This window comes from Dama dama, chromosome 30, assembly GCF_033118175.1.
Source record: "Dama dama isolate Ldn47 chromosome 30, ASM3311817v1, whole genome shotgun sequence".
NCBI classification, from domain to species: Eukaryota; Metazoa; Chordata; class Mammalia; order Artiodactyla; family Cervidae; genus Dama; species Dama dama.
In genome coordinates, this window is record NC_083710.1 from 56,575,608 (window position 1) to 56,599,231 (window position 23,624).

At 35.3% G+C, this 23,624-nt stretch overlaps 1 protein-coding gene across 18 annotated transcripts in view; it reads right to left on the reverse strand.

Moving 5' to 3' along the window:
- RBM26 (RNA binding motif protein 26) overlaps positions 1 to 23,624 on the reverse strand; it is an 83,749-nt gene that overhangs the window by 11,777 nt on the left and 48,348 nt on the right. For all 18 annotated transcript variants that reach the window (XM_061133311.1, XM_061133316.1, XM_061133309.1 and 15 more), the window contains 6 exons: positions 19,605 to 19,730; positions 19,181 to 19,255; positions 18,075 to 18,242; positions 16,328 to 16,432; positions 11,924 to 12,124; positions 8,697 to 8,783 (listed from right to left, as the gene is read on the reverse strand). In XM_061133311.1, coding sequence (XP_060989294.1) covers positions 8,697 to 8,783; positions 11,924 to 12,124; positions 16,328 to 16,432; positions 18,075 to 18,242; positions 19,181 to 19,255; positions 19,605 to 19,730 — 762 coding nt within the window. The remainder of the gene's footprint in view (positions 1 to 8,696; positions 8,784 to 11,923; positions 12,125 to 16,327; positions 16,433 to 18,074; positions 18,243 to 19,180; positions 19,256 to 19,604; positions 19,731 to 23,624) is intronic.

Sequence of the window (23,624 nt, forward strand, 5' to 3'; positions counted from 1 at the left end):
AATCTACAACTCTCTAAAGTTTTAGTTTTAAAATTATTTACTGGGTGCTGTCATCCAGGCTTTGTTGTTCAATTTACCCGTTATGCGTATGCATTAGTCTCTCAGTTGCGTCTGACTCTCTGAGACCCCAAGGACTGTAGCCCTCCAGGCTCCTCTGTCGATGGGATTCTCCAGGCAAGAATACTGGAGTGGGTTGCCATTCCCTACTCAAAATTTACACATTATAAGGCAGAGTAAAATTAGCATAAGTCTAAGTAGCCTGGGTTTTTCGGAATGCTAAGTGACCTCTGGTTTCAGCTTCAAGGCATCAGTTGTGGGAGCCCCTAACAAAAGTCACCTGACCTTTGAAGTCAGGCAATGACTTTTCTCTAGCTATGAATATCCTAGATGGCATTTTCTTTCAATATAAGGCTCTTTCATCTACACTGAATATCTGTTTACAGTGGCCATCTTCATTAATTATTTTAGCAATAACTCACAGCAGCTTCTGTATTGGCACTTGCATTTTTATACTATGGAGATAGATTCTTTCCTTAAACCTCATGAACCAATCCCTGCTAGCTTCAAACTTTTCCTCTGAAGCTTCCTCATCTCTCTCAGCCCTCACAATATTGAAAAAAGACAGGGCATTGCTCTGGATTAGACATGCCTGAGCAACTTCACTTTCTTTCTTTACGAGGATGTTGTCGCCAGATTGATATCCTCTCCAGACCACTAAACCTTTCTCCATATCAGCGATAAGGCCTGTTTCACTTTCTTTTCATTTGTGTGTTTACTAGAGTAGCACTTTCAATTTCCTTCAGGAACTTTTCCTTTGTGTTCACACCTTGAATAACTGGCACAGGAGGCCTGGTTTTTGTCCTAGCTCACTTTCTGATATACCTTCCTCACTAAGCCTAATCATTTCTAGCTTCTGACTTAAAGTGAGTGACGTGAGACTCTTCCTTTCACTTGCATGCTTAGAGGCCACTGTAGGGTTATCAACTGGCCTCATCCCAAGGTTGTTTTGTCTCAGGGAACAAGGAGGCCCGAGGAGAGGGAGAGATGCAGAATGGCTGCTTGACAGGGCAGTCAGAACACACATTTATTAACCAAATCTGCCATCTTATATGGGCACAGTTTATGGTGCCCCCAAATAACCACCATTTGTTTTGGCGTCACCAGAACAAATATAATAATAATAATGAGAAAGTTTGGAATATTGCAGAAATTACCAAACTGTGATAGAGACATACAGTGAGCAAATGCTGTGGGGAAATGGCAGCGACAGATCAGCATAAAGTGCTGCCACAAACCTTCAATCTGTCAAACAAACAATAATATCTGCAAACTGCAATAAAGTAGAGCACAATAAAACAGGGCATACCTGTATATGTGTGTGTATGAAAACCACACACTACAGAATTATATGGAAATATCAGGAGCCTTCAATTTATTTTCTTTATACGTGTGGATATATGTGCTATACATGTATATATATATATATGTGCACATCTGTATATGAATGCATTTTCCCCCCCACTCCCAGCTTTGACCTCTGAAAAAAATTGTTATAGTTAACCTACTCAGTAGTAATGAGCATGCTTAGTACTCAGACTATGTTCTTTAAATACCTTTCCCAGTAATAAGAACCAGAGCTCCTTAGAGAAATGGCTAGTTCCTGGTTTGGAAGAGAAAATGTGTAAGATGAACCTAGAACACCTTTTCATACCAGAAAGAAAGAAAATATCATAACCCACTAGACTCCTGTCAAAACAACTCACAAAAAACCTATATAGTAGCCACTAGCCAAAGACAGGACATATCAATAACTGAGAACAATGGATCAATACCCATGAAATGTTTAAATCTATGAATTTACAATTGTATAATACCAATCAAGCTAAATCAAAATATGCACTTATTATGGATCCCTAAAGGAAGTAAGTAAAATATTTATAAGAAAACCAGGGAAATGTAAACTCTGACTGGGTATTTAATAATATTTAAGGAATAATAATCATTTTTAGGTACAATAATAGTATTTATTTATTTTATTTTGCCTCTAACATGGAGAGAGACACACTGGAAGGTTTACAGCTGAAATATGACTGGGAATGGCTCCAAAACAAGGAGGTAGAGTGTTGTAGTGGGTAGAATATAGACAAAAAAAGATTGGCCATAAGTGGATAATTACTGAAGCTCAATGAGGAACATGTGGGGGTTCATTTTACAATTTTCTCTAATTTCTATGCTTTGAAGTATAAATTAAAAGCCTGTTTAAGTGCTGAAGCATTTTATTCATAAGCTTGCTCTAGACGTTTGCCTGTTTAGTCTTACATAGAATCATTCAAAGGTTGCACCAAATTAGAAGTAAGGCAAGCAGGCAAACATATGACAGAAGGGGAAAAAAGAAAAAGGCTTGAATCTGCCAAATGAAGGAAGAAAAAAAAGTATGAAAAGTAGTTATGAGGTAGGCTCCGTATCTTACATAGAAAATGATTCTAGAAACAACATTTGGAAAAGGCTGGAATAAGCAAGGAGTGTTTGCCTTTTAAACACAAGTGTTTGCCTTTTGCCTTTGCAAGTTACTTAGATTATAAATCTAAACTGAACATACAAAATGCAGCTCTTCACAAACTTACTGACAAGAAAATCCTTTGTTAGAGCTCTTATAAAACCAATGTTCTGCAAAAACACTGTGGGGAAAACGGACCTAACGTTAGAAGAGCTAAAGCTACAATCCCAGTATATCTTTCTTTTTTAGTAACCATAATGGTAAAACTATCTATAAAATAAAGTTAAAACCAAGTTTATTAATGTTTGTAATAACCACAGTATATAATGTTTAGGCAGGAATTACATTAAAGGACCACCAAAACAACAAAACTCTAAACATGTAAAATCTGATTTTCAGAATTTAGAGAGAAAGACTTCTACTTCTTTAGCTTTCAGTTCAAGTTACATGGCTACTTTCTCACAAGCTTCAGACTTAGATTTAATAATTCTCATAGCAGTGTTCATCATGTAGCCAACACTTAACTATTAAGTAAATCAGTAAGAACACACAGACTATTAAGAACACAATTTTCACCTCGAATAGCCAAAGTAATCTTGAGAAAGAAGAATGGAACTGGAGGAATCAACCTGCCTGACTTTAGACTCTACTACAAAGCCACAGTCATCAAAACAGTATGGTACTGGCACAAAGACAGAAATATAGATCAATGGAACAGAATAGAAAGCCCAGAGATAAATCCACGAACCTATGGACACCTTATCTTTGACAAAGGAGGCAAGGATATACAATGGAAAAAAGACAACCTCTTTAACAAGTGGTGCTGGGAAAACTGGTCAACCACTTGTAAAAGAATGAAACTAGAACACTTTCTAACACCATACACAAAAATAAACTCAAAATGGATTAAAGATCTAAATGTAAGACCAGAAACTATAAAACTCCTAGAGGAGAACATAGGCAAAACACTCTCCGACATAAATCACAGCAAGATCCTCTATGACCCACCTCCCAGAATATTGGAAATAAAAGCAAAACTAAACAAATGGGACCTAATGAAACTTAAAAGCTTTTGCACTACAAAGGAAACTATAAGTAAGGTGAAAAGACAGCCCTCAGATTGGGAGAAAATAATAGCAAATGAAGAAACAGACAAAGGATTAATCTCAAAAATATACAAGCAACTCCTGCAGCTCAATTCCAGAAAAATAAATGACCCAATCAAAAAATGGGCCAAAGAACTAAACACACATTTCTCCAAAGAAGACATACAGATGGCTAACAAACACATGAAAAGATGCTCAACATCACTCATTATTAGAGAAATGCAAATCAAAACCACAATGAGGTACCATTACACGCCAGTCAGGATGGCTGCTATCCAAAAGTCTACAAGCAATAAATGCTGGAGAGGGTGTGGAGAAAAGGGAACCCTCTTACACTGTTGATGGGAATGCAAACTAGTACAGCCACTATGGAAAACAGTGTGGAGATTTCTTAAAAAACTGGAAATAGAACTGCCATATGACCCAGCAATCCCACTTCTGGGCATACACACTGAGGAAACCAGATCTGAAAGAGACACGTGCACCCCAATGTTCATCGCAGCACTGTTTATAATAGCCAGGACATGGAAGCAACCTAGATGCCCATCAGCAGATGAATGGATAAGGAAGCTGTGGTACATATACACCATGGAATATTACTCAGCCATTAAAAAGAATTCATTTGAACCAGTCCTAATGAGATGGATGAAGCTGGAGCCCATTATACAGAGTGAAGTAAGCCAGAAAGATAAAGAACATTACAGCATACTAACACATATATATGGAATTTAGAAAGGTGATAACGATAACCCTATATGCAGAACAGAAAAAGAGACACAGAAATACAGAACAGACTTTTGAACTTTGTGGGAGAATGTGAGGGTGGGATATTTCAAAAGAACAGCATATATACTATCTATGGTGAAACAGATCACCAGCCCAGGTGGGATGCACGAGACAAGTGCTCGGGCCTGGTGCACTGGGAAGACCCAGAGGAATCGGGTGGAGAGGGAGGTGGGAGGGGGGATTGGGATTGGGAATACATGTAAATCCATGGCTGATTCATATCAATGTATGACAAAACCCACTGGAAAAAAAAAAAAAAGAACACAATTTTCTTTCTCTTGACTGAATCCACTTATACACTTGGTTCTTGCCACAGATTTACTATTTATTCAGTTAGCCCCATCAATTTCTGACTTGATATTGAACTATCCTCTATGAATCCAATTTTGTGCTTCTATCTTCAGGCCTAAAGAATTAGAGTTTTGAAATCACTTCTTCTATCTTGTTACTATTCAGTTTCATTGAATTAACAATCAATTCTCATTCACACACAGACACACACACAAATATTAATAATAGCTAACACTAAGATGGTTTGGGTTTCCCAGGTAGCGAACCGGCGCCTCCGCATTGCAGGCGGATTCTTTACCAACTGAGCTATAACGGAAGTCCACAGTGGTAAAGAATCCACCTGCCAATACAAGAGACATGGGTTCAATCCCTAGGCCTGGAAGAATCCCTGGAGAAGGGAATGGCAACCCACTCCAACATTCTTTTCTGGAGAATCCCATGGACAGAGGAGCCTGGCCAGCTACAGTTCATAGGATTGCAAAGAGTCAGATATGACTGAAGCAACGTAGCATGCATGCAAGATGAATTATGTTCCAGGCACCATGTTCTAAGTATACTTTATAAGTTTTGGATCCTCACAAATACTGGGAGTTGAGGCATGGGTGTCAAAACCTACCAGTAGAACAAGAGTCTCTTTCCTTTTACTATAAAAAGCTACATACCCCTTTTGAGTTTGAGACTGTCGAGTTTCATTTTTGGGATTGACTCTTATAAAACAGGAACTTAACTATCCTATTCTAAAACCAGATACTAGTTGCTTACAAAAGTACAGGAACAATTCAGAGTAGGAAAACTAACTTTCTAACCAGTCATGGGAAGAGGTCACTTTTTTTCTGTCCTCTTTGGGTACTTATCCATCTTTAGTACACTGTGGGTGGTGACAGACAAACTGAAGAACAGAAAATAAAGCAACAGGATTCATCATCTAATTAACCAGAGTCAAACCTTAACCATCTCATCCTAAAGTTAAAATGATTGTTAACTTAACCTAAAGTTAAAATACTTCAATCTCTTTTCTGAGGAAAATTTCTTACTTTTCAGTCATATCTGAATGCCTTTGATTATCTTATTCCTTGTACTTTCACTTTGAAATATTATGCATCTACTGACTTAAGAAAATAGACACATAATCATCTAATACAATGGTTCAGAAATTATGAACAATGAAGTATTTGGAAATAAACATTAAGAAAGGTGGACAAATTTCTTTTCCTGGGAAAGCCTATCCTTTGGCTTGAGGTCTATCCACCCACATGTTGGTATTAAATTTTTCTTTATTATATATAATGATAGTGGATGAGAGGCCTGGCGTGCTGCAGTCCATGGGGTCGCAAAGAGTCGGACATGACTGAGCAACTGAACTGAACTGAACTGAGTGATGGGACAGGTAATTTTTTGTACTTTTTAAGCATTCTTCTTTGAAAAAATTAAATATTGGCAACTCAATGTCAAACACACTAATTTTTAAACTGCTCAACCTAACTCACATCAGATCCAAGTTAACCAAAGTTGTTCTGTCACATTCAATCTTCACATAATTATTGTTAAAATTTCTCTTTACACATTAATCCCTGGTCTTTAAACTGACTGCTATTTGCTTGGAAAATATATACACAGTATAAAAATATATATTAAAAAAGTTTACACCTGAGAGAGAAAAAGCAAAACCCAAGAAGGATGGTATATGTCAATAGATCTTACCTATTAAAAGCAAAACATCCAAAAATTACATAAGAGGCAAGAAGTTTTTTTTTTCCCCCGTCAGTCATGTGAATAAACAGGGAGAAGTAACAATACACATTGCCAGGGAGAAACATCAATAACCTCAGATATGCAGATGACACCACCCTTATGGCAGAAAGTAAAGAGGAACTAAAGAGCCTCTTGATGAAAGTGAAAGAGGAGAGTGAAAAAGTTGGCTTAAAGCTCAACATTCAGAAAACTAAGATCATGGCATCCGGTCCCATCACTTCATGGCAGATAGATGGGGAAACAGTGGGTGGCTTTATTTTTCTGGGCTCCAAAATCACTGCACATGGTAATTGCAGCCACGAAATTAAAAGACAGTTACTCCTTGGGAGGAAAGTTATGACCAACCTAGACAGCATATTAAAAAGCAGAGACATTATTTTGCCAACAAAGGTCTGTCTAGTCAAGGCTATGGCTTTTCCAGTGGTCATGTATGGATGTGAGAGTTGGACTATAAAGAAAGCTGAGCACTGAAGAATTGATGCTTTTGAACTGTGGTGTTGGAGAAGACTCCTGAGAGTCCCTTGGACTGCAAGCAGATCCAACCAGTCCATCCTAAAGGAGATCAGTCCTGGGTGTTCATTGGAAGGACTGATGTTGAAGCTGAAACTCCAACACTTTGGCCACCTGATGTGAAGAGTTGGCACAATGGAAAAGACCCCGGTGCTGGGTAAGATTGAGGGCAGGAGGAGAAGGGGACGACAGAGGATGAGATGGTTGGATGGCATCATCAACTCGATGGACGTGGGTTTGGGTGGACTCCGGGAGTTGGTGATGGACAGGGAGGCCTGGCGTGCTGCAGTTCATGGGGACACAACTGAGCTATTGAACTGAACTGAAGTAGTTACTACATTCACAAATTTGGTAAATACTATAACCAACTGAATGTAACTACCATTGTTTAATAACATGACTTCTTTCCAGAAAATAAATAGAACATAAAAGATGGTACTCAAGCTACCTATTCAACATTACCTTGAAAATTGTCACTGAAGGCATCATTTAAAGGAAGCTCATTCTTAACTTACACTTCTACAATACCTCTGTGAGAAAACTAGATCAAAACTCTTTTTCAATATAACATATATACATATAAGCTTATAAGAAAGTTTTAAACTTTAATCAATTATAAATTAGCTTTTATTTTCACAAAAGACCTTTAAATAAAAAGATTTCTTAAAACTTAACAAAACTCTAGGATGAGAAATTCCTATAAAACCATCCACTACCCACCAATCTAACTCTGAAACTACATTATTCCAGGGCCCAGTTAACACTTCCCTTGAGACTTCTCAGATACACAGCCTTTATATTATAGACTACAATGCCCCAAGAACAACTCCTCCCAGGGAAATTCCCAGCAATGCACTGCCAGGGGCTATTTACTAGACGAGGGTAAACCAACTTAGAAGATTTTCAAAACTTATTTAGACTGCAATCATCTCAAAACTTCTGAAAACCATCCTACTCTTCCATTCCCCATTCATATTAGGTTAACTGTTTGGCATGCTTAATACACTTTTCCCAAATCAAAAGGGTACATCTATTTCTCTACAATCCTGAACAAAGAATACACAGGGTTAAAAACGTTACTATGAATCCCCTACACCTCCTACTCATTTTTTCTTTTTTCAACCTCTTAAATCCAGAAGACAGACAAGGTTGCAAATACTTCTGGTCATTTTTTAGAAAGATAATTCAAGATACACATTTGAAGACAACTAGACTGAAAGGACTCTAAAGGCTAGCATTATATATCCACGTCTTGGTAAAAAGCTACAAAGGCCTAGATGAAGATGTGCTGAGCTAGGGACACAGTAGGGTTCAGCCAACTGAGTCTATAAAGCAGCAGATGAGGGATGATCAAGAAAAGCAGCCATCAGAATTATTAGTTCTCCTTCTACCTTATGCTTCACCACTCCTTCTGCCAAAGAAGACTTGTTTTGGGCCAGCTGAGAAAGGGAGAAAGTGAAGGGGCCCTACTGGTGTTAAAAAGAATGGAAGAATGCCTGATGTCTCAAGATAGTACAACTTGACATTCAACTTGGTGACTAGCTATTCTAACAATTCCATGTTATATACTAAAACTGCCTAACTGCTTTAGGACATTCTTTGTGGCCATGAATTCCACTTCATATGTCCTATGTCTTGTCAAAATATAGTTATTAAGTAAAAAAAAAAAAATCACTTATATTAAAACATAATTGTAATATTTATAAAACATTTAAATCTGAATTTCAATAAATTAGATTATTTGTAATACTTACTGCTTCAGCTTCTGCTCGTGTCTTGAATGTAATTACTGCATGAAGTGAAGAGTCATCAATCTGACAATCTTCAATTTCACCATATTGCTTTAAATTAAAAAAAAGTATTTCCTCCAAATAAATATTTTGAAACATCCAAAATCCTAATGGTTTTAAAATATTAAAATGCCAACAAATATAACCCAGAATACATAACAATTCAGGGTGATAAGAAAAAAACTATGAGTAATTCATTTTAGTACTTGATATTATAAGATAAAGGGTGGTCTTATTTTCAAATATTATTCTACAATTCTATACTTTCTAGAATTAGAGAAACTTGACTGAACTATTCTTTATTTTTTAAATTTTTATTGGAGTATAGTTGCTTTACAATGTTGTATTAGTTTCTACTATACAGCAAAGTCAGTCAGCTGTGAGTATACCTATATCCATCCCTTCAACTGAACTGTTCTTTAAATAATGGAAACATTGGTCAAAGACTGAGTTTCCTTATTGCCATTTCTTTTATGCTCATTATTCTAACTCCAGAAAATGCTAAATCCTTTCTAAAGCAGATGATTATCCTCAGAAAATTTGAGTTTTTTTTATTACCAATTTAAAGCTGGGGGGCAGGGGAGGAAGATTCAGAGAATTTACATAATTTTTCCAAAGTAACTAAGTTAATTACCAGGATGAGAATCCAGGTCTTTCAATTCAGAAGTTTATCTGACTGCTGTTTTCTCTCACTCTACACTTCTCTAGAACACATTCTTTGAGGACATTTACAAGCTAAACAAATTATGCTTGCTTTGGGTGTGCTGGATTTTATTTTTTCCATGTACAGGAAGATCTTTCTGCAAATAGCAGAAAACAGCACCTTTATCACATAAAACTTCAGTCCCTTATATATCATTACTAATATCGTCCTTCTTTCTTACCCTCAAATAAAATTAAAACCACAATCTCATTAAATGCACACACTACACAAAGAAAAATTCTGTAGGGCATAGTAAAGAAAATGGACCACAGAATCAGTCAGATCCCAGCTCTGTTAGTGTTAGCTGTGGATACTTGAACAAGTTCCTTAATCTCTTCATGTTTCATTTTCCCAATCTCTACAATAAGCACAATAAAAGTACCTACCTCAGAGAGGTGTCAAAATAACTCATAATATGGTGAGTTATATAAAGCATTCAGAATAAAACCAGCCACAAAATAAGTGCTCTGTAAGTTTTAGATGTAATGTTTTATTACTATACTAGTTCCAGCATATAAATTAAAGAAAGCATTTCATTAATCACAACTTGTAACAATGTTTAGTACTATAGTTTTTTTCTGATACCTGTCATATTGAAATCACAGGTTGAGATAGAGAAGCTATCTTATTTAAAAACTGACAATTTTTAAATGTGCATGACCACTACTAACTGAGTAGAATTTGAATCTCCAAACTCATGCAAGACTGAATATCCATTTAGAGGCTCTGAGTATTTCTAAACTTTTCTAAGCTTCCCTCATAGCTTAGTTGGTAAAGAACCCACCTGTAATGCAGGAAACCCTAGTTCAATTCCTGGGTCAGGAAGATTCCCTCGAGAAGGGATAGGCTACCCATTCCAGTATTCTGGGGCTTCCCTTGTGGCTCAGCTAGTAAAGAATCTGCATGCAATGTGGGAGACCTGGGTTCTATCCCTGGGTTGGGAAGATACCTTGGAGAAGGGAAAGGCTACCCACTTCAGTATTCTGGTCTGGAGAATTCCATGGACTGTACAGTCCATGGGGTCGCAAAGAGTCCGACATGACTGAGCGACTTTCACTTTCTTTCACTTCAATGTTTCTAAAACCAAGACCGTTTTAGTCTTACCAAAACATGTTCCTAAACTCACCTTGTCTGTCTGGATTATTTTAGCATATTCTTTAATAATTTCCTGATTAGCTATATAACTATAACTATATGTAATACACTTAAGTTTATCTGGATCTTCTTCCCCTTGGGACGGTACAGAACAGGGTGTATAGTAGGTAAGTATTGGGCTATAGTATCTCCAAGCTACAAAACTTTCTGATTCCTTTCTGTCTCCCTTTAAAGTTATAAAGCATAAGATATTCCAGACCCATCACCATTAAATATTAATCATCTTAGTTATTTCTTAAACACACACCATTTCTTTCAATATCTCTTGATGTCCTAAAAATCTATAGTTTCACATCTGTAACTACAGTTAACAGCCTGGAATATAACTATGAAACATTTAAATCTGAACATTCAAAAGGTTCAACTACCTGTGTGCCTATCTACAAGCTTACCTATCCTTCAAGACCCAAGTTCCAGTTTTTCTACCTCATGAAACTTTACTCATTTACCATCATATGCCTGTGTGAAAAAAAAGTTCTCTAAGCTACTGAAGCAGTTACAGTTTTTAATAAATTTAACTTGATCATAAATTGTTTGTAGTTTTCTTTAACTGGTTAGTGTTAAAACATTATATGTAGAATCCTTGAGGGTAAAGAACTGGTTATTTACTTTATATACTTTATCTAGAGCAATTACTCTAATGCTGCAGGCAAGACTGATGCTTAGTAACTAACCTTTGTGATATCACTAAAAATCACAACATGTAAGTGAAAAAGGCCTTTAGGCAGACATAATCTCCATTCTGCACATGAGCCCAACAGATTCCAGGATATCCACGTAAGATAAGATAATGGATTAGCAGGGACTGGACTCTTATTCTCCTTCCTCATACATCACTCTATTACCATCAGACTGACTCTAATTATACCCTGGTATCAACTAAGGCAACGTCGAGATCATATTCCAAAATTCTGTCTTGTTTCATTTCTAGGTTAGCTAGATCAAGAATACAGTATTAATGAATAAAATTCCACCTTACTTTTAAAAAATCTGGATGGCCCAAGCAATATGCTCAATTTTTCCTAAAAGTAAATATCAAATGAAACTAAACTCTAGGACTTCCCTCTCTGAATCAATAAGTTTAAATCATTCCTGTCATAATATCTGAAGGCCTACTAAGTGTAAGAAAAGTAACATTTCTTTCAGACAATGATTAAACAAAAAACTCCTACAATTTGCTTCTTAAATAATTAAAGATTATTATAGATTAATCAAACACTTTGGTGAGATTAATGGGTTTAAATTATTCATTTCATTTTCATATTTTCTCCTTTAACATCCATTATCCCCAACAATGTATCAGTATTTGTTTCGGTGGACAAGAAGAAAGTACCGCAAAGTGAGGAAGAAGATCTTCTCTATCACTCTCTGTAAATGCAGAAATCTCCAATGCCCTGGGACGGTGATCCACCACAGCATGACCAGGCACACCTCGACCTCGGCCTCGACCCCTGCCTCGGCCATGAGCTGCACCTCGACCTCGTGAATGAACTCCTCTACCACGACCAGATGAAAGAATCCCTCGCTTTGCAGCCTAGAAGAGATTAGACAAACAGGTTAAACATCACCATTACGAACACAAGCCAAGTGTTATACTCAGATGAGTCATACAATCTGACATCAGTCATACAACTGAATATCATATTCAAAGAATGCCCTACAGAAGTATTTAATAATTCAAGCTAGAGTTTTAAAGTGAAAGCAAATTTAGCTAATGAATTTAGAAAACAAAATAACATTAATTTAAGCAATGTTCTGAAATTATTAAATACACCTTTTCTACTAAGTCCTTACTCTCCAAGATATCAAACTGTATCACAAAAAGGCCAGCCATTTTTGAGTTTCAAATAATGCAGTTTTGAATATTACTTCAGAAGTTAGTTTAACATAGAGATACAAAATACCTATATTTATATAAAATAAGTACATTTTTCCCCAGTAATGACTTTCAAATACAGTGTTTCTATTTGCCTGCTGACTTCAGTAGATACGGTTATTTCATATTCACTAGTTTGATCACTAACACCACTATACAACCAATGTAGTATAGTAGTTTATACCCCACTGTATCACTCTATATGATTACCACACCATTTCTACATTCCTCAAATGTTTCATGAGCTCCTCCTGTGGGCCAGTCTTTACCCTCAAGAAACTCAAATCCTAAAAGGGTAGAGAAATTAAGCAGCTAAGTTATTTAATTATATTAATAAGAAGTGACTCCAAAAATGAGGAAATGCTCTACTTAAAGATATGAATAGATTATTAAAGATCTGCAATGAAGGGGTGTGTGTGTGTGTGTGTGTGTGTGTGTACGCGTGCATGCATGCTCATGCTCAGTCGTGTCTGACTCTTTGTTATCCCATATGAATAGATTATTAAAGATCTGCAATGAAGGGGTGTGTGTGTGTGTGTGTGTGTGTGTGTGTGTGTGTGTGTGTGTGCACGCGTGCATGCATGCTCATGCTCAGTCGTGTCTGACTCTTTGTTATCCCATGGACTGTAGTCCACCAGCCTCCACTGTCCATGGATTCCCAGGCAAGAATATTGGAGCGGGTTGCCATTTCCTACTCCAGGGGATCTTCCCAACCCACGACTGAGAACCCATGACTCTTTACCAGTAGCGCCACCTGGAAAGCCCAGTTTGCTACAAATAAACTACTAGAACAAAAGTTCCATGAGGAATTTTTTCCTTGTCCTATTCTCTACTTTATTCCCAGCAACTACAATAGCAGCTGAAAACCACAGAAATTTAGTATTTCTTCAACAAGTCAAAGAAGGTACAAGAATGAGCACAGCAAGGCAAGGATGAGGGGTGAGGGACGCTGCATGAAAAAGGAACCAGGGGGAAAGGACGCGGTACTTCTAAGGAGGAGTGAAATCCAGTATGGCTGAACCACACAGGATGGAGAGATGAGGCTAGACAGGCAGAGTCAGATCACGAACAACTTAAGGACAAAGGTAAAGATTTTTATTTCATCCCGAGTCACAAAAACCAATGAAAACATCTAAAGGTCAGAAGTAAAGTGATATAATCAAATTAGTGTTTTAAGATGTTATTCTGATAAAGAGAAAAAGAGAAGATGGGAAGGAAACCAGTCAGGCTACTACAATATCCCCAACAACTGAAGACAGAAGCTTGGTCTACAGTGGTGGAAATGGAGGTAGAGAGAAGTAAAATAAACATATTTAAGATATATTGGAGAGTAATATGTATAATACTTGGTAATTAAATGTATATGAATACCAAAGAAAAGGGAGAAATCAATGAAGATTTCCAGATTTCTGGTTTGAGCAACTGTGTTGATGACTTTAGGGACAAAATTAGCACAATTTTGAAAATGTGGAGTCCGAGGATGTGAGACATCCAAGTGAACTGTCAAGTAGCAGCCACCACTGCCAAAATCTCTGCAAGTGTAAATATTTTATTCATACGAAGACAGTTAATTTCAATATTAGCTAAAGTAATCATCTAAAATCCAAATAATAAACTTCAAAGGTCAAGAATTAAAGTTAATAATAGCACAGAACATACAAAAGTATCCTCTTGGGAACTTTAATGTCTCAAAATGCTCCTTAAAAAGGGGGTCCATGGACAAGTGAGTTTGAGCACTATTGAGTATTTAAATATGTACTTTGGGAGATACACAAATTATAAGCCTCTAGAAAACGATAAACAAAAAACATGTTTATCATAATCTCGTTCAAACTTATTGGGCCTCAATAGCTTTTATCACTAATACCTATTAACAAAATACGGTACTGGTGTGGTGAATGAATACACTCTGGCAAATACTGCATTACTGCACATACTAATATTAGTTGTAAACTAAAGTTCGGCCATTATAAATGAAAAACAGAAGGTGTCATTCAGTGTTTAGCTATACTATGATAAAGAACAAAAACATGAACTAATGATACAAAGAGTATTAGTAATAATGTTATTTATTAACTAAAATTATAGGCCAAAAAGTCACACCAAACACAAGTATGAAATCTCCAGAATGGTAAAAACACAATTTCTACATTAACATGAAAGAAATCTATGATTTTCAAAACTTGTTATCTTAGGCAGGACACACAGACAACCATATCAATTTTCCAGAGAAGTAAAATATATGCAGGTTTAGGACTCCAACCTATGGCTTCCTATGACAGACAATACAGGGTCTGGAGATAAGAACAGTGACTGCTGAATGTTAAACTCTTTAATATCCGGATACCAGTACTCAATTAGATTTGTACTATGCAGAAAGTGAAGAAGAACTAAAGAGCCTCTTGATGAAATTGAAAGAACAGAGTGAAAAAGTTGGCTTAAAGCTCAACATTCAGAAAACTAAGATCATGGCATCCGGTCCCATCACTTCATGGCAAATAGTTAGGGAAACAGTGTAAACAGTGGCTGACTTTATTTTGGGGGGCTCCAAAATCACTGCACATGGTGATTACAGCCATGAAATTAAAAGACACTTACTCCTTGGGAGGAAAGTTATGACCAACCTAGACAGCATATTAAAAAGCAGAGACATTACTTTGTCAACAAAGGTCCGTCTAGTCAAAGCTATGGTTTTTCCAGTGGTCATGTAGGGATGTGAGAGTTGGACTATAAAGAAAGCTGAGCACTGAAGAATTGATGCTTTTGAACTGTGGTGTTGGAGAAGACTCCTGAGAGTCTCTTGGACAGCAAGGAGATCCAACCAGTCCACCCTAAAAGAGATCAGTCCTGGGTGTTCATTGGAAGGACTGATGTTGAAGCTGAAACTCCAATACTTTGGCCACCTCATGCGAAGAGCTGACTCATTGGAAGAGACCCTGATGCTGGGAGGGACTGGGGCAGGAGGAGAAGGGGATGACAGAGGATGAGATGGTTGGATGCCATCACTGACTCAATGTACATGGGTTTGGGTGGACGCCAGGAGTTGGTGATGGACAGGGAGGCCTGGCATGCTGCAGTTGATGGGGTCGAAAAGAGTCAGACACAACTGAGCAACTGAACTGAAGTGAACTGATGTTGGAAAAAGAAAATCAAGTTGCTAACAAATTTAGAAAAAAAGCATTATTTTCAGACTAAGCAGAAACAATAAGCTAAGATACAAAAAATTTAATTATGGCAACAATGATAAATACAGACAAGTACCAACTACACTAATGATATAAATGTTCCTTTACATCAAAATGTAATTCTTATTTTTAAACACCTTTCTGCTTTAGAAATTATCATGTATTAGAGATCAATTTTATTAGCTTTTTCTTATATAAATAATCATATAACTAAACTATAAGAAACTAGTTTTTTCTCTTTTATAAATACCCACAGCACCATCTATAGGCAAAACTTAAGTAAGCATGTTCATTGATGTTAATTTTACCACAGAAACTCTGATCCTTATAATAACTCAATGTAACATGTCTATATATGCACAGAACATCTCCATAAGAACAACTGAAAAGACTTTAATAGATTTTGGTTCCAGGAAAAAATCAAAAACAGAAAATGAATAAAATATACTAGAAGTCAAGACACCAGCTGCCACCTTTCATTAAATACTTAGAAGAGATTTTTCTATTAGTTCTAAAAAAATTTGCTAATCTCTTCCTTCTTTCTTATATCAACTTCCAATATGTTTTCCAGAGACTGCCAAAGACTGCTGACCAGAATGAGAATATATTTCCAAATAAACATTCAAGACCACAACCGCTCGTCTTCAGTGTACTGTGTGGTTATGATGAAACATACCTCCAGCTGTAATTCTGTGTACTTTCTCCTAAGTTCAGTGACTTCTTCTCCAGCTTGCATCTTCTTATATAAATCCAGTTCTGTGTCAAGCAACTCTTTCTGCATCTAGAAAACAGTGTTTAGTAATTCAGGTGACAATAATATCCTGCATTTAGATATATATACACACATACACACACACTTTTTATAAGGAATGCTTTTTACATATTCCTATTTAATCTATACATTTGTTCTCTATCTCCAGTCCTACCATCCTAATTCAAGCCATCAATCACCTCTGTTCTACACTAATGCAACAGGCTTCCTAACTTGTTCCTACTTACACTGATTTCCCTACAATTCATTTTCCATATGGAAGCCAGAGTGAGATTTCTATGGACTGACACGGAAGATTTTTCAGGAAATAACTGTGAAAAGGAAAACAAAAACTAAGGTGCAAATGAGGACTATACAGTACCCCTTCACGTAAGAAGGAAAACATACACACACATACCAAGAGGGAGGGAAGAGTGGGGAACAGAGTGCCAGGGATCAAACAGCAATGATCATCTATATAATCCTTTATTTATATTAATAGTATAACTTTTGAATCATGCTAATTATTTATTTATTGAGAAAATAAAATTAGGGTAATTAAATTGAGAGTGAAACAGGAGAGAATTATGTCAATGGAGCCTCCTTCATGGTTATTACTGAGCAATTGCTAAAGATTATTTGAAATAACTTCAATTAGGGCTGTATAACCTTCGTATCATCTGGAAATTAATTCTTCTATATTAAAGATATACTAAGATCCTCATATATTATGAAATAAAATAAATTTTAACAATAAAAATACAGGAAAATTAAATCAACAAGAATAAGGGGGAGGGGAACCCAAAATTGAATATAGAAATAGACCTAACTTTATCAAATTAATAACATAACCACACAAAAGGAAAAAAACAAAACTGTGATCCTATACCACAGTTTGATTCTATACTCTTAATGGAGTATATTGTGAGGTTGTAAAGAATGCAAACAAATTCTGAATTTTATATTTAGTTAGCTGATGGAAGTGGTATTGTTTTAGCAATTCTGGAACCATCTGAATGTGAAAGTGTATACTGTATTGATGTTAGTGGGAACAAGTTGTCATTATGGGAACAGGGAAATAGGTATAAGAGAAAGAAACAAAGAACTCTGTGGTGTTAGATTAGAATCAGAAATATTAATATGAACTCATGATTACACACACACCCCCCAAGTGTAAGTATTTGTAAGTCCATGGGTTTTTAAAAATCACTTACTGTCATCTGAAATTAAATTGCTCTATTTCTTATGTCTAATCGGTTAATCTACTTGAATTTCCTCCCTCCATTCAATCAGTTCATTCTGTACAGTGACTCAAATTATTACTTCTGTTCATTAACATTTTATACCACCAAATACTTACAAAATAAAGCTTAAACTCCTGTCAAGCATTCAAGCACATATATTGTTTTGTCCTCAAGCTACTTTTTTAAGATTATCCATTACTATTCTCCTAATTATTGACTTTCTAGCTACAATGTACAGGATTCAAAAGATAAAATCAAGTTTGCTTATTTGTATTTATTAACTTATTAATTAATAGAGAAGGGGGAGAATGGTAGTATATGATCAAAGTTTGAACAAAGAATATTAACTAAAGAATGAATCTTAATGCAGTGTTTTAATTTTTTTTTGCACGCACATGCAGTATGAATAACAAAACAAACTGAAATACCTGAGTCTTAGTTTTTATACTTTTTGGAAGACAGCGTCCAGGAGAAGCAGCTTTGACCTCATCTTTCAACTTGGTAATATTTTTAGTCAAAACCTCTAAAGTTTTCATTATTTCTGCTTTATCTTCAGACTTCATTGCTTTGTTTTTCTCCAGTTTTGAAATTAACATCTGGCCAATTTTTAAAAACAAAAATATAAGACACATTTCTGCTACTACTTAGAAAGCAAACATAGCACTGTAAATATAAAAATAAATAACTACTACTTATAGCTTATGTATTCATGACAAGGCTTACAATCACCAAGACAGCAGAACAGCAGATTGGTGACACTATCTCAATTCAAGTCTTAATCTTGGTTTGCACTGTGAAGAACTATAGTACTGCTTAAGTCTCTTAGATATAAATTTCTTATGGTTATAAGCTTTAAATTTAATTTAATCCCTGAAAAGTCATCAATTTGAAATAGCAATAATTTTACTTTCTAATCCATCTGTTGATATTACTGATTCTAAGTATTCACAGTCCAAAAGCAGTCTGAAACCCAGAAAGGATCACAGGAAAAGTTTTACGGCTTCCTTTCATATGATATATTAGAAAAGTGGGATATTTAATTACCTCCTTTCTTTTGTTAGAGGGAACAGTAACTGTCTAGGCTAAGAACAATACGCTGGACGAAGATAAGAAGGAAGACGATAAACATGGTAAGGAGTAGAAGACACCACACAATATAGATTCTATAGTATTATAGTATAATACTATAATCTATAGTATTATAGATTCTGAGTCAAGATGGTTTCAGTTTTTGGTGTAAAGCATTGTGATGTCTCTTTATCAAGTATATACAAATTTAAATCAGAAAAGAAATCATTTTAAGCCCAATGTTCAAAAGGTTGTGTATTTTTAAAATTTTAAAATCTTATAACTTTTATTATCAGACATAATTAAGAACTGACACCTAATTAAGTGTCATATCTACAGCGAAACTGTGGCGTCTTCTACTACTCCCTATGACCATGTTTATCTTCTTACTTGCTATGTCGAGCATGCTGTACTTAGCCGAGCCAGATACTGTTCCCTCTGACAAATCTAACTTTAATTATTTTACCTTCTGTGTTTCAATGTGCTTTTCTAAAATTTCTTGTTTCCTTTTCCTTACATCTTGCTGAAGTTTCAATGCCTCCTAGAGAAGGGATCAAAAATAGTATTAGAAAACTTACTTTTCAAAAAAAACTCCACAATTACTTTAGAAGACAGAACTGTGCTCTAAATGAGATTGTGGCAAGAAGCTTGGAAACAAAAATAAATGCAAATTTTTCCTATGTAAAGCTTAAACAGTATGCAAGTTTCAAAGATTAATCAGGAGAGCCTTTCATTACAAGAAGAAAATTAATATTTACTAATATACTATGGAAAACAAAAGTTCAGTGGCAGCCAACATATATACCTTTATCTCTATTTTATGAAAAAACACATACATGCAGAAAAAGCTTCCCTATATGCAAATACTGTGCACTACTAACTATACTTACCTGCTTTTTTTTCTGTGCTTCATTATTATCAACTGCAGAAGTGGAAACAAGTAAGGTTTTTTGTGCAGCCTTCAAAGCAGCTGGATTATACACCGTTTTTGTTAGGCCAGTAGATGTAGACAACACCTACCAATACAAATTCAATTTCTCAAAAAATGTATCAAGTAGCCATGATCTCCTGAGTCCTATTTCCTTCAAAACTCAACTTTAAAGCACTCCTGTCAAAATTTCGCACACTGAACTAAAAGTACTTATATAGTTACAATAACTAAGTCACACTTAGCAGCTTGAAAGGAAGGGTATGAGTGGGGGATATGCTACAAAGTGAAAAAATTTTAAAGTAATATCATATACCTTCAGGAAAAAAGCAAAAAACAAACATATAAAAACTTCAAATTAATAAACACTGGTGGTATTACTGTAACACTGATAATAAAATATTAGTTGCTGAACACATTACTAGTATTCCTAGTGACTAAGGAAAAACTGTACACAAGAGCACAGCAGAGGAGGAATTATGTCCTGAAAATAATTTAAAATGATCATTTGTAATTGACATTTCTGACATTAACCTTATTGCTTTGTCTTCTCCGTTTCTTTGCTAGCATTAGCATTACTCCTTTTACTTTAAGGGACCTTATTCCCTTTAATTCATTCAGCTCAGGTTTAGCACAACCATTCAAGATCTCTGCAAAGTCCTAATCACTTATTTCTTCTACCTAGGTTCCTCTGTGAAATAATATTCCTATTAAAATATTTAGTAAAAATGACCTGATGATACTTTAATTTATATTTCTCTCTTGATCTCTCTTCCCTGTCCTTACTGTAAGAGCCCTGAAACATAAACCATGTCTTTCTCTTCTTTGTGCTTCTTCCAGTATCTAAACCTTGCTACCAACTAATTATGAAACCATGGGTGAGTTCAGGAACCTTGAAAGTTCAACCTGATGGTGTCTAATGTCCTCATAAACCCAAAGATTCATTCCATGAGGCCAAGGATTTTTTTTTAACATGGCTCACTGCTGTATCTTCAGTGCCTAGAACAGTGTCAGACACAAAGCAAGTACTCGATAAACACTTTTGCACTAAATTAAAATGAAGTGATGATAGATCAGAGTGAACAATCTTTTCCTCACAAAAGTCAATGCAAGAAAATTAAAGTGTACAGGCTGCCTTTCTTATCTTCCAAAAGAAACAGAAAGTTGTAGGTTCCAGAGAGTGGTTGATCACTGTAGAGATCCCTTCAAAGAGATCTATGAATGCCATGAAACCTAAACATGAAACCATGTGTGAGAGAGTGAAACTTTCCAGAGGAAAAAACACAGCTTCCAAAGTCATGACTTAAAAGAAGTTAGAAAAATTATGTAAGTAGAAGAGGATCAATGAGAAAGCGAGTCCTATTTTCTGACTACTAAAATGTAAATAATCACGTATAACAGAAAAGTAGCAATCTTGACATGACTGACTTTCTAATATTTTATCATGAAATTAGATTAGGGAACATCACAAAGCTTAAGCAACTCATCACTATTGTAAGTATTCAAGAATGTCACAGCTTCAAAATGAAAGAAAAAAAAAATCTAGAATACTGTAATTATACTACCTCCATACAACACAACTGATGTTTAAAAATAAAGGATTTTTACAGTAGTTGATAAGTTCAAAATTTGATAATCTTCCTCAGTAATGAAAACACTCAAGGTATCACTAACAAATATGAAATGGCTGCATTCAGTAAAATACAAAATGGACATGGATCTAGTTCACAGTCTAACTTGTCACTATTCTATCATGCTACCTTACCACACTATGCAATGTCAAACTGTATGAAAATGTAAGGGTGAGACAAACATTGTATAAGGGGAGAAACACAAGATGATCTGCTGAAGCAAAAGTTGGAGTGTTTCATAAACCATCTTCATCATGATGGTTCTATAACAATTGAAAGGCTGTGACCCAAAAAGATTTCTATATTCAAATAAACTTGGAAACAATATTACTATTTTGTCCTTTCAAACGGTATATTATCGTAAGAGCTGTGAGAAAGCCAGAAGTGAAGAAATCCATATAATTTAACTCAGCATTTCTCCAATTTCAAGAGGTAGAGAATTCTTCCTTTCAAAGTGTTGTTATTAATATCAGATATCAGACTAAGGTGTACTGTTTCAGGGTTAATAAAAGCATCTGACAACAAGAAGATTTCTGTATTCCTGTATCACTTCCTTCTTTTGTCCAGGAACTTCCTTCTGTAAAAACAGAACATGAGCTAACGTATTTCACCGAGTTTAAGACACCATTTAATATAACCCTACTAAAGGAAAAGGCTGCCAATTGTAATCATAAACATCAACAACTATAAGATACAGCCCAATTTCAGAGGTGCAAAAATGTGAAAATAAAATGTCTTACAAACGGTGAACTATATGATTACAAATGTTGCTCACTATCTGAAGCTATTTGGTTTCAGAGTTAAGATAGTAAGCGTTTGAATAACAAAAAATACTTGCATTTTTCAAAAGATAAAGATAGATTTGTGACAAAAGGAAATCTGTTAAAAATGAAACCAGTGGAGGGAAGTAACAAACCCAACAGAAAAGATGATGCTACAATTCTAAGAATATAATCAAAACATAGTAGCCTTTCTAAACAACCACATCTCTATTATCAAAAGGGTTTCTGCATATGCCATATTTTTACATATTGACTTTATTTCCAGTAACCTTACTGCATTCACTTATTAATTCAAGTTGTTTGTGAATCCTTTTGGATTTTCTACATATGTAATCACATCATCTATGAGTAAACATAGTTCTGTTTCTCCCTTTTCAACATTTATGCCATTTATTTTACTGCTTTATTATAATGGTTAGGCCCTACACTACAGGGAAAAAGTGACAGGAGCGGACATCCTTTATTCTTCCTGACTTTGGGGGAATGTATTCAGTATTTCACCATTAACAAATAATGTTAGCTGTAGGGTTTTTTTGTGTTTTTTTTGCAGATATACTTTGTCAAAACTAAGGAAATTTCTATTACTAATTTCCAAAATGTGTAATGTGACTAATTTTATCACATGTTTTTTTCCTACTGAAATAATCACGTGGGATCCAGTTCCCCTCCCTTCATTATCTACCCCATTCCTCCTCTCAATCTTTCATTTTGTTAATATGGTGAAATAAACTGATTTTCAAATGCTAAATCAACCTTGCATTTCTGGAATAAATGTCACCTGGTCAAGATGTATTCTTTCTAATACTACTGCACATTTGCTAACGTCGTATTTAGGACCTTTGTGTTTATGTTCATGAAATATTGGCTTATAATTTTCCTTTCTTGTAATACACTTGTCAGGTCTGTTAGCAAAGCTTTTGCTGAATTCATAAGATGAGTTGAAAAGTATCACATCCTTTGTTATTGAAATATATACATCACTAATACCTCTTACTTTCAAGATAAAAGTCAATTCTTCAATAAAATAGAGGTTATAATCTATTAACACCTCCTTATTCATTTCCTATATAAAATATTACAAGCCATGACTATTATTAGTACTTATAAAAAAAAGGAAAAACAGATTTTTCTCATGGATTAAAAATGGGGAAAAAAAGTATTTTGTAAAAATGATTTACTGCAAAAGAAGGTTATTACAAATTAAGTCATCCAAGTATCATTTTTTAATAACTGGTGCCAAGTTAAAATCAAACACAAAAGAAACACAGTTAAGATGACTCAAAGTCACACTCAATAAGCTAGTTCTCACATGTTTCTAAAGCAGATGCCAATTTTATTCTTCATAAATCTCTCTACAGTAAGCTGAGGCATTCAAGCATCATTTTATTGATCACTCTATTCAAATAATACCTACTTAACAGCTACTATAGTATCTTAATATTTAGCAGCAAAAATCAGGTTTTAAGTTTCCTCTTTCTTAGCCCTCTCACTGAAACCTCAGAATAACAAAGAACCACTAAAGGGTTTATTGGCTATTACAAGAGGTAGGGGATAAAATTTTATATTTGT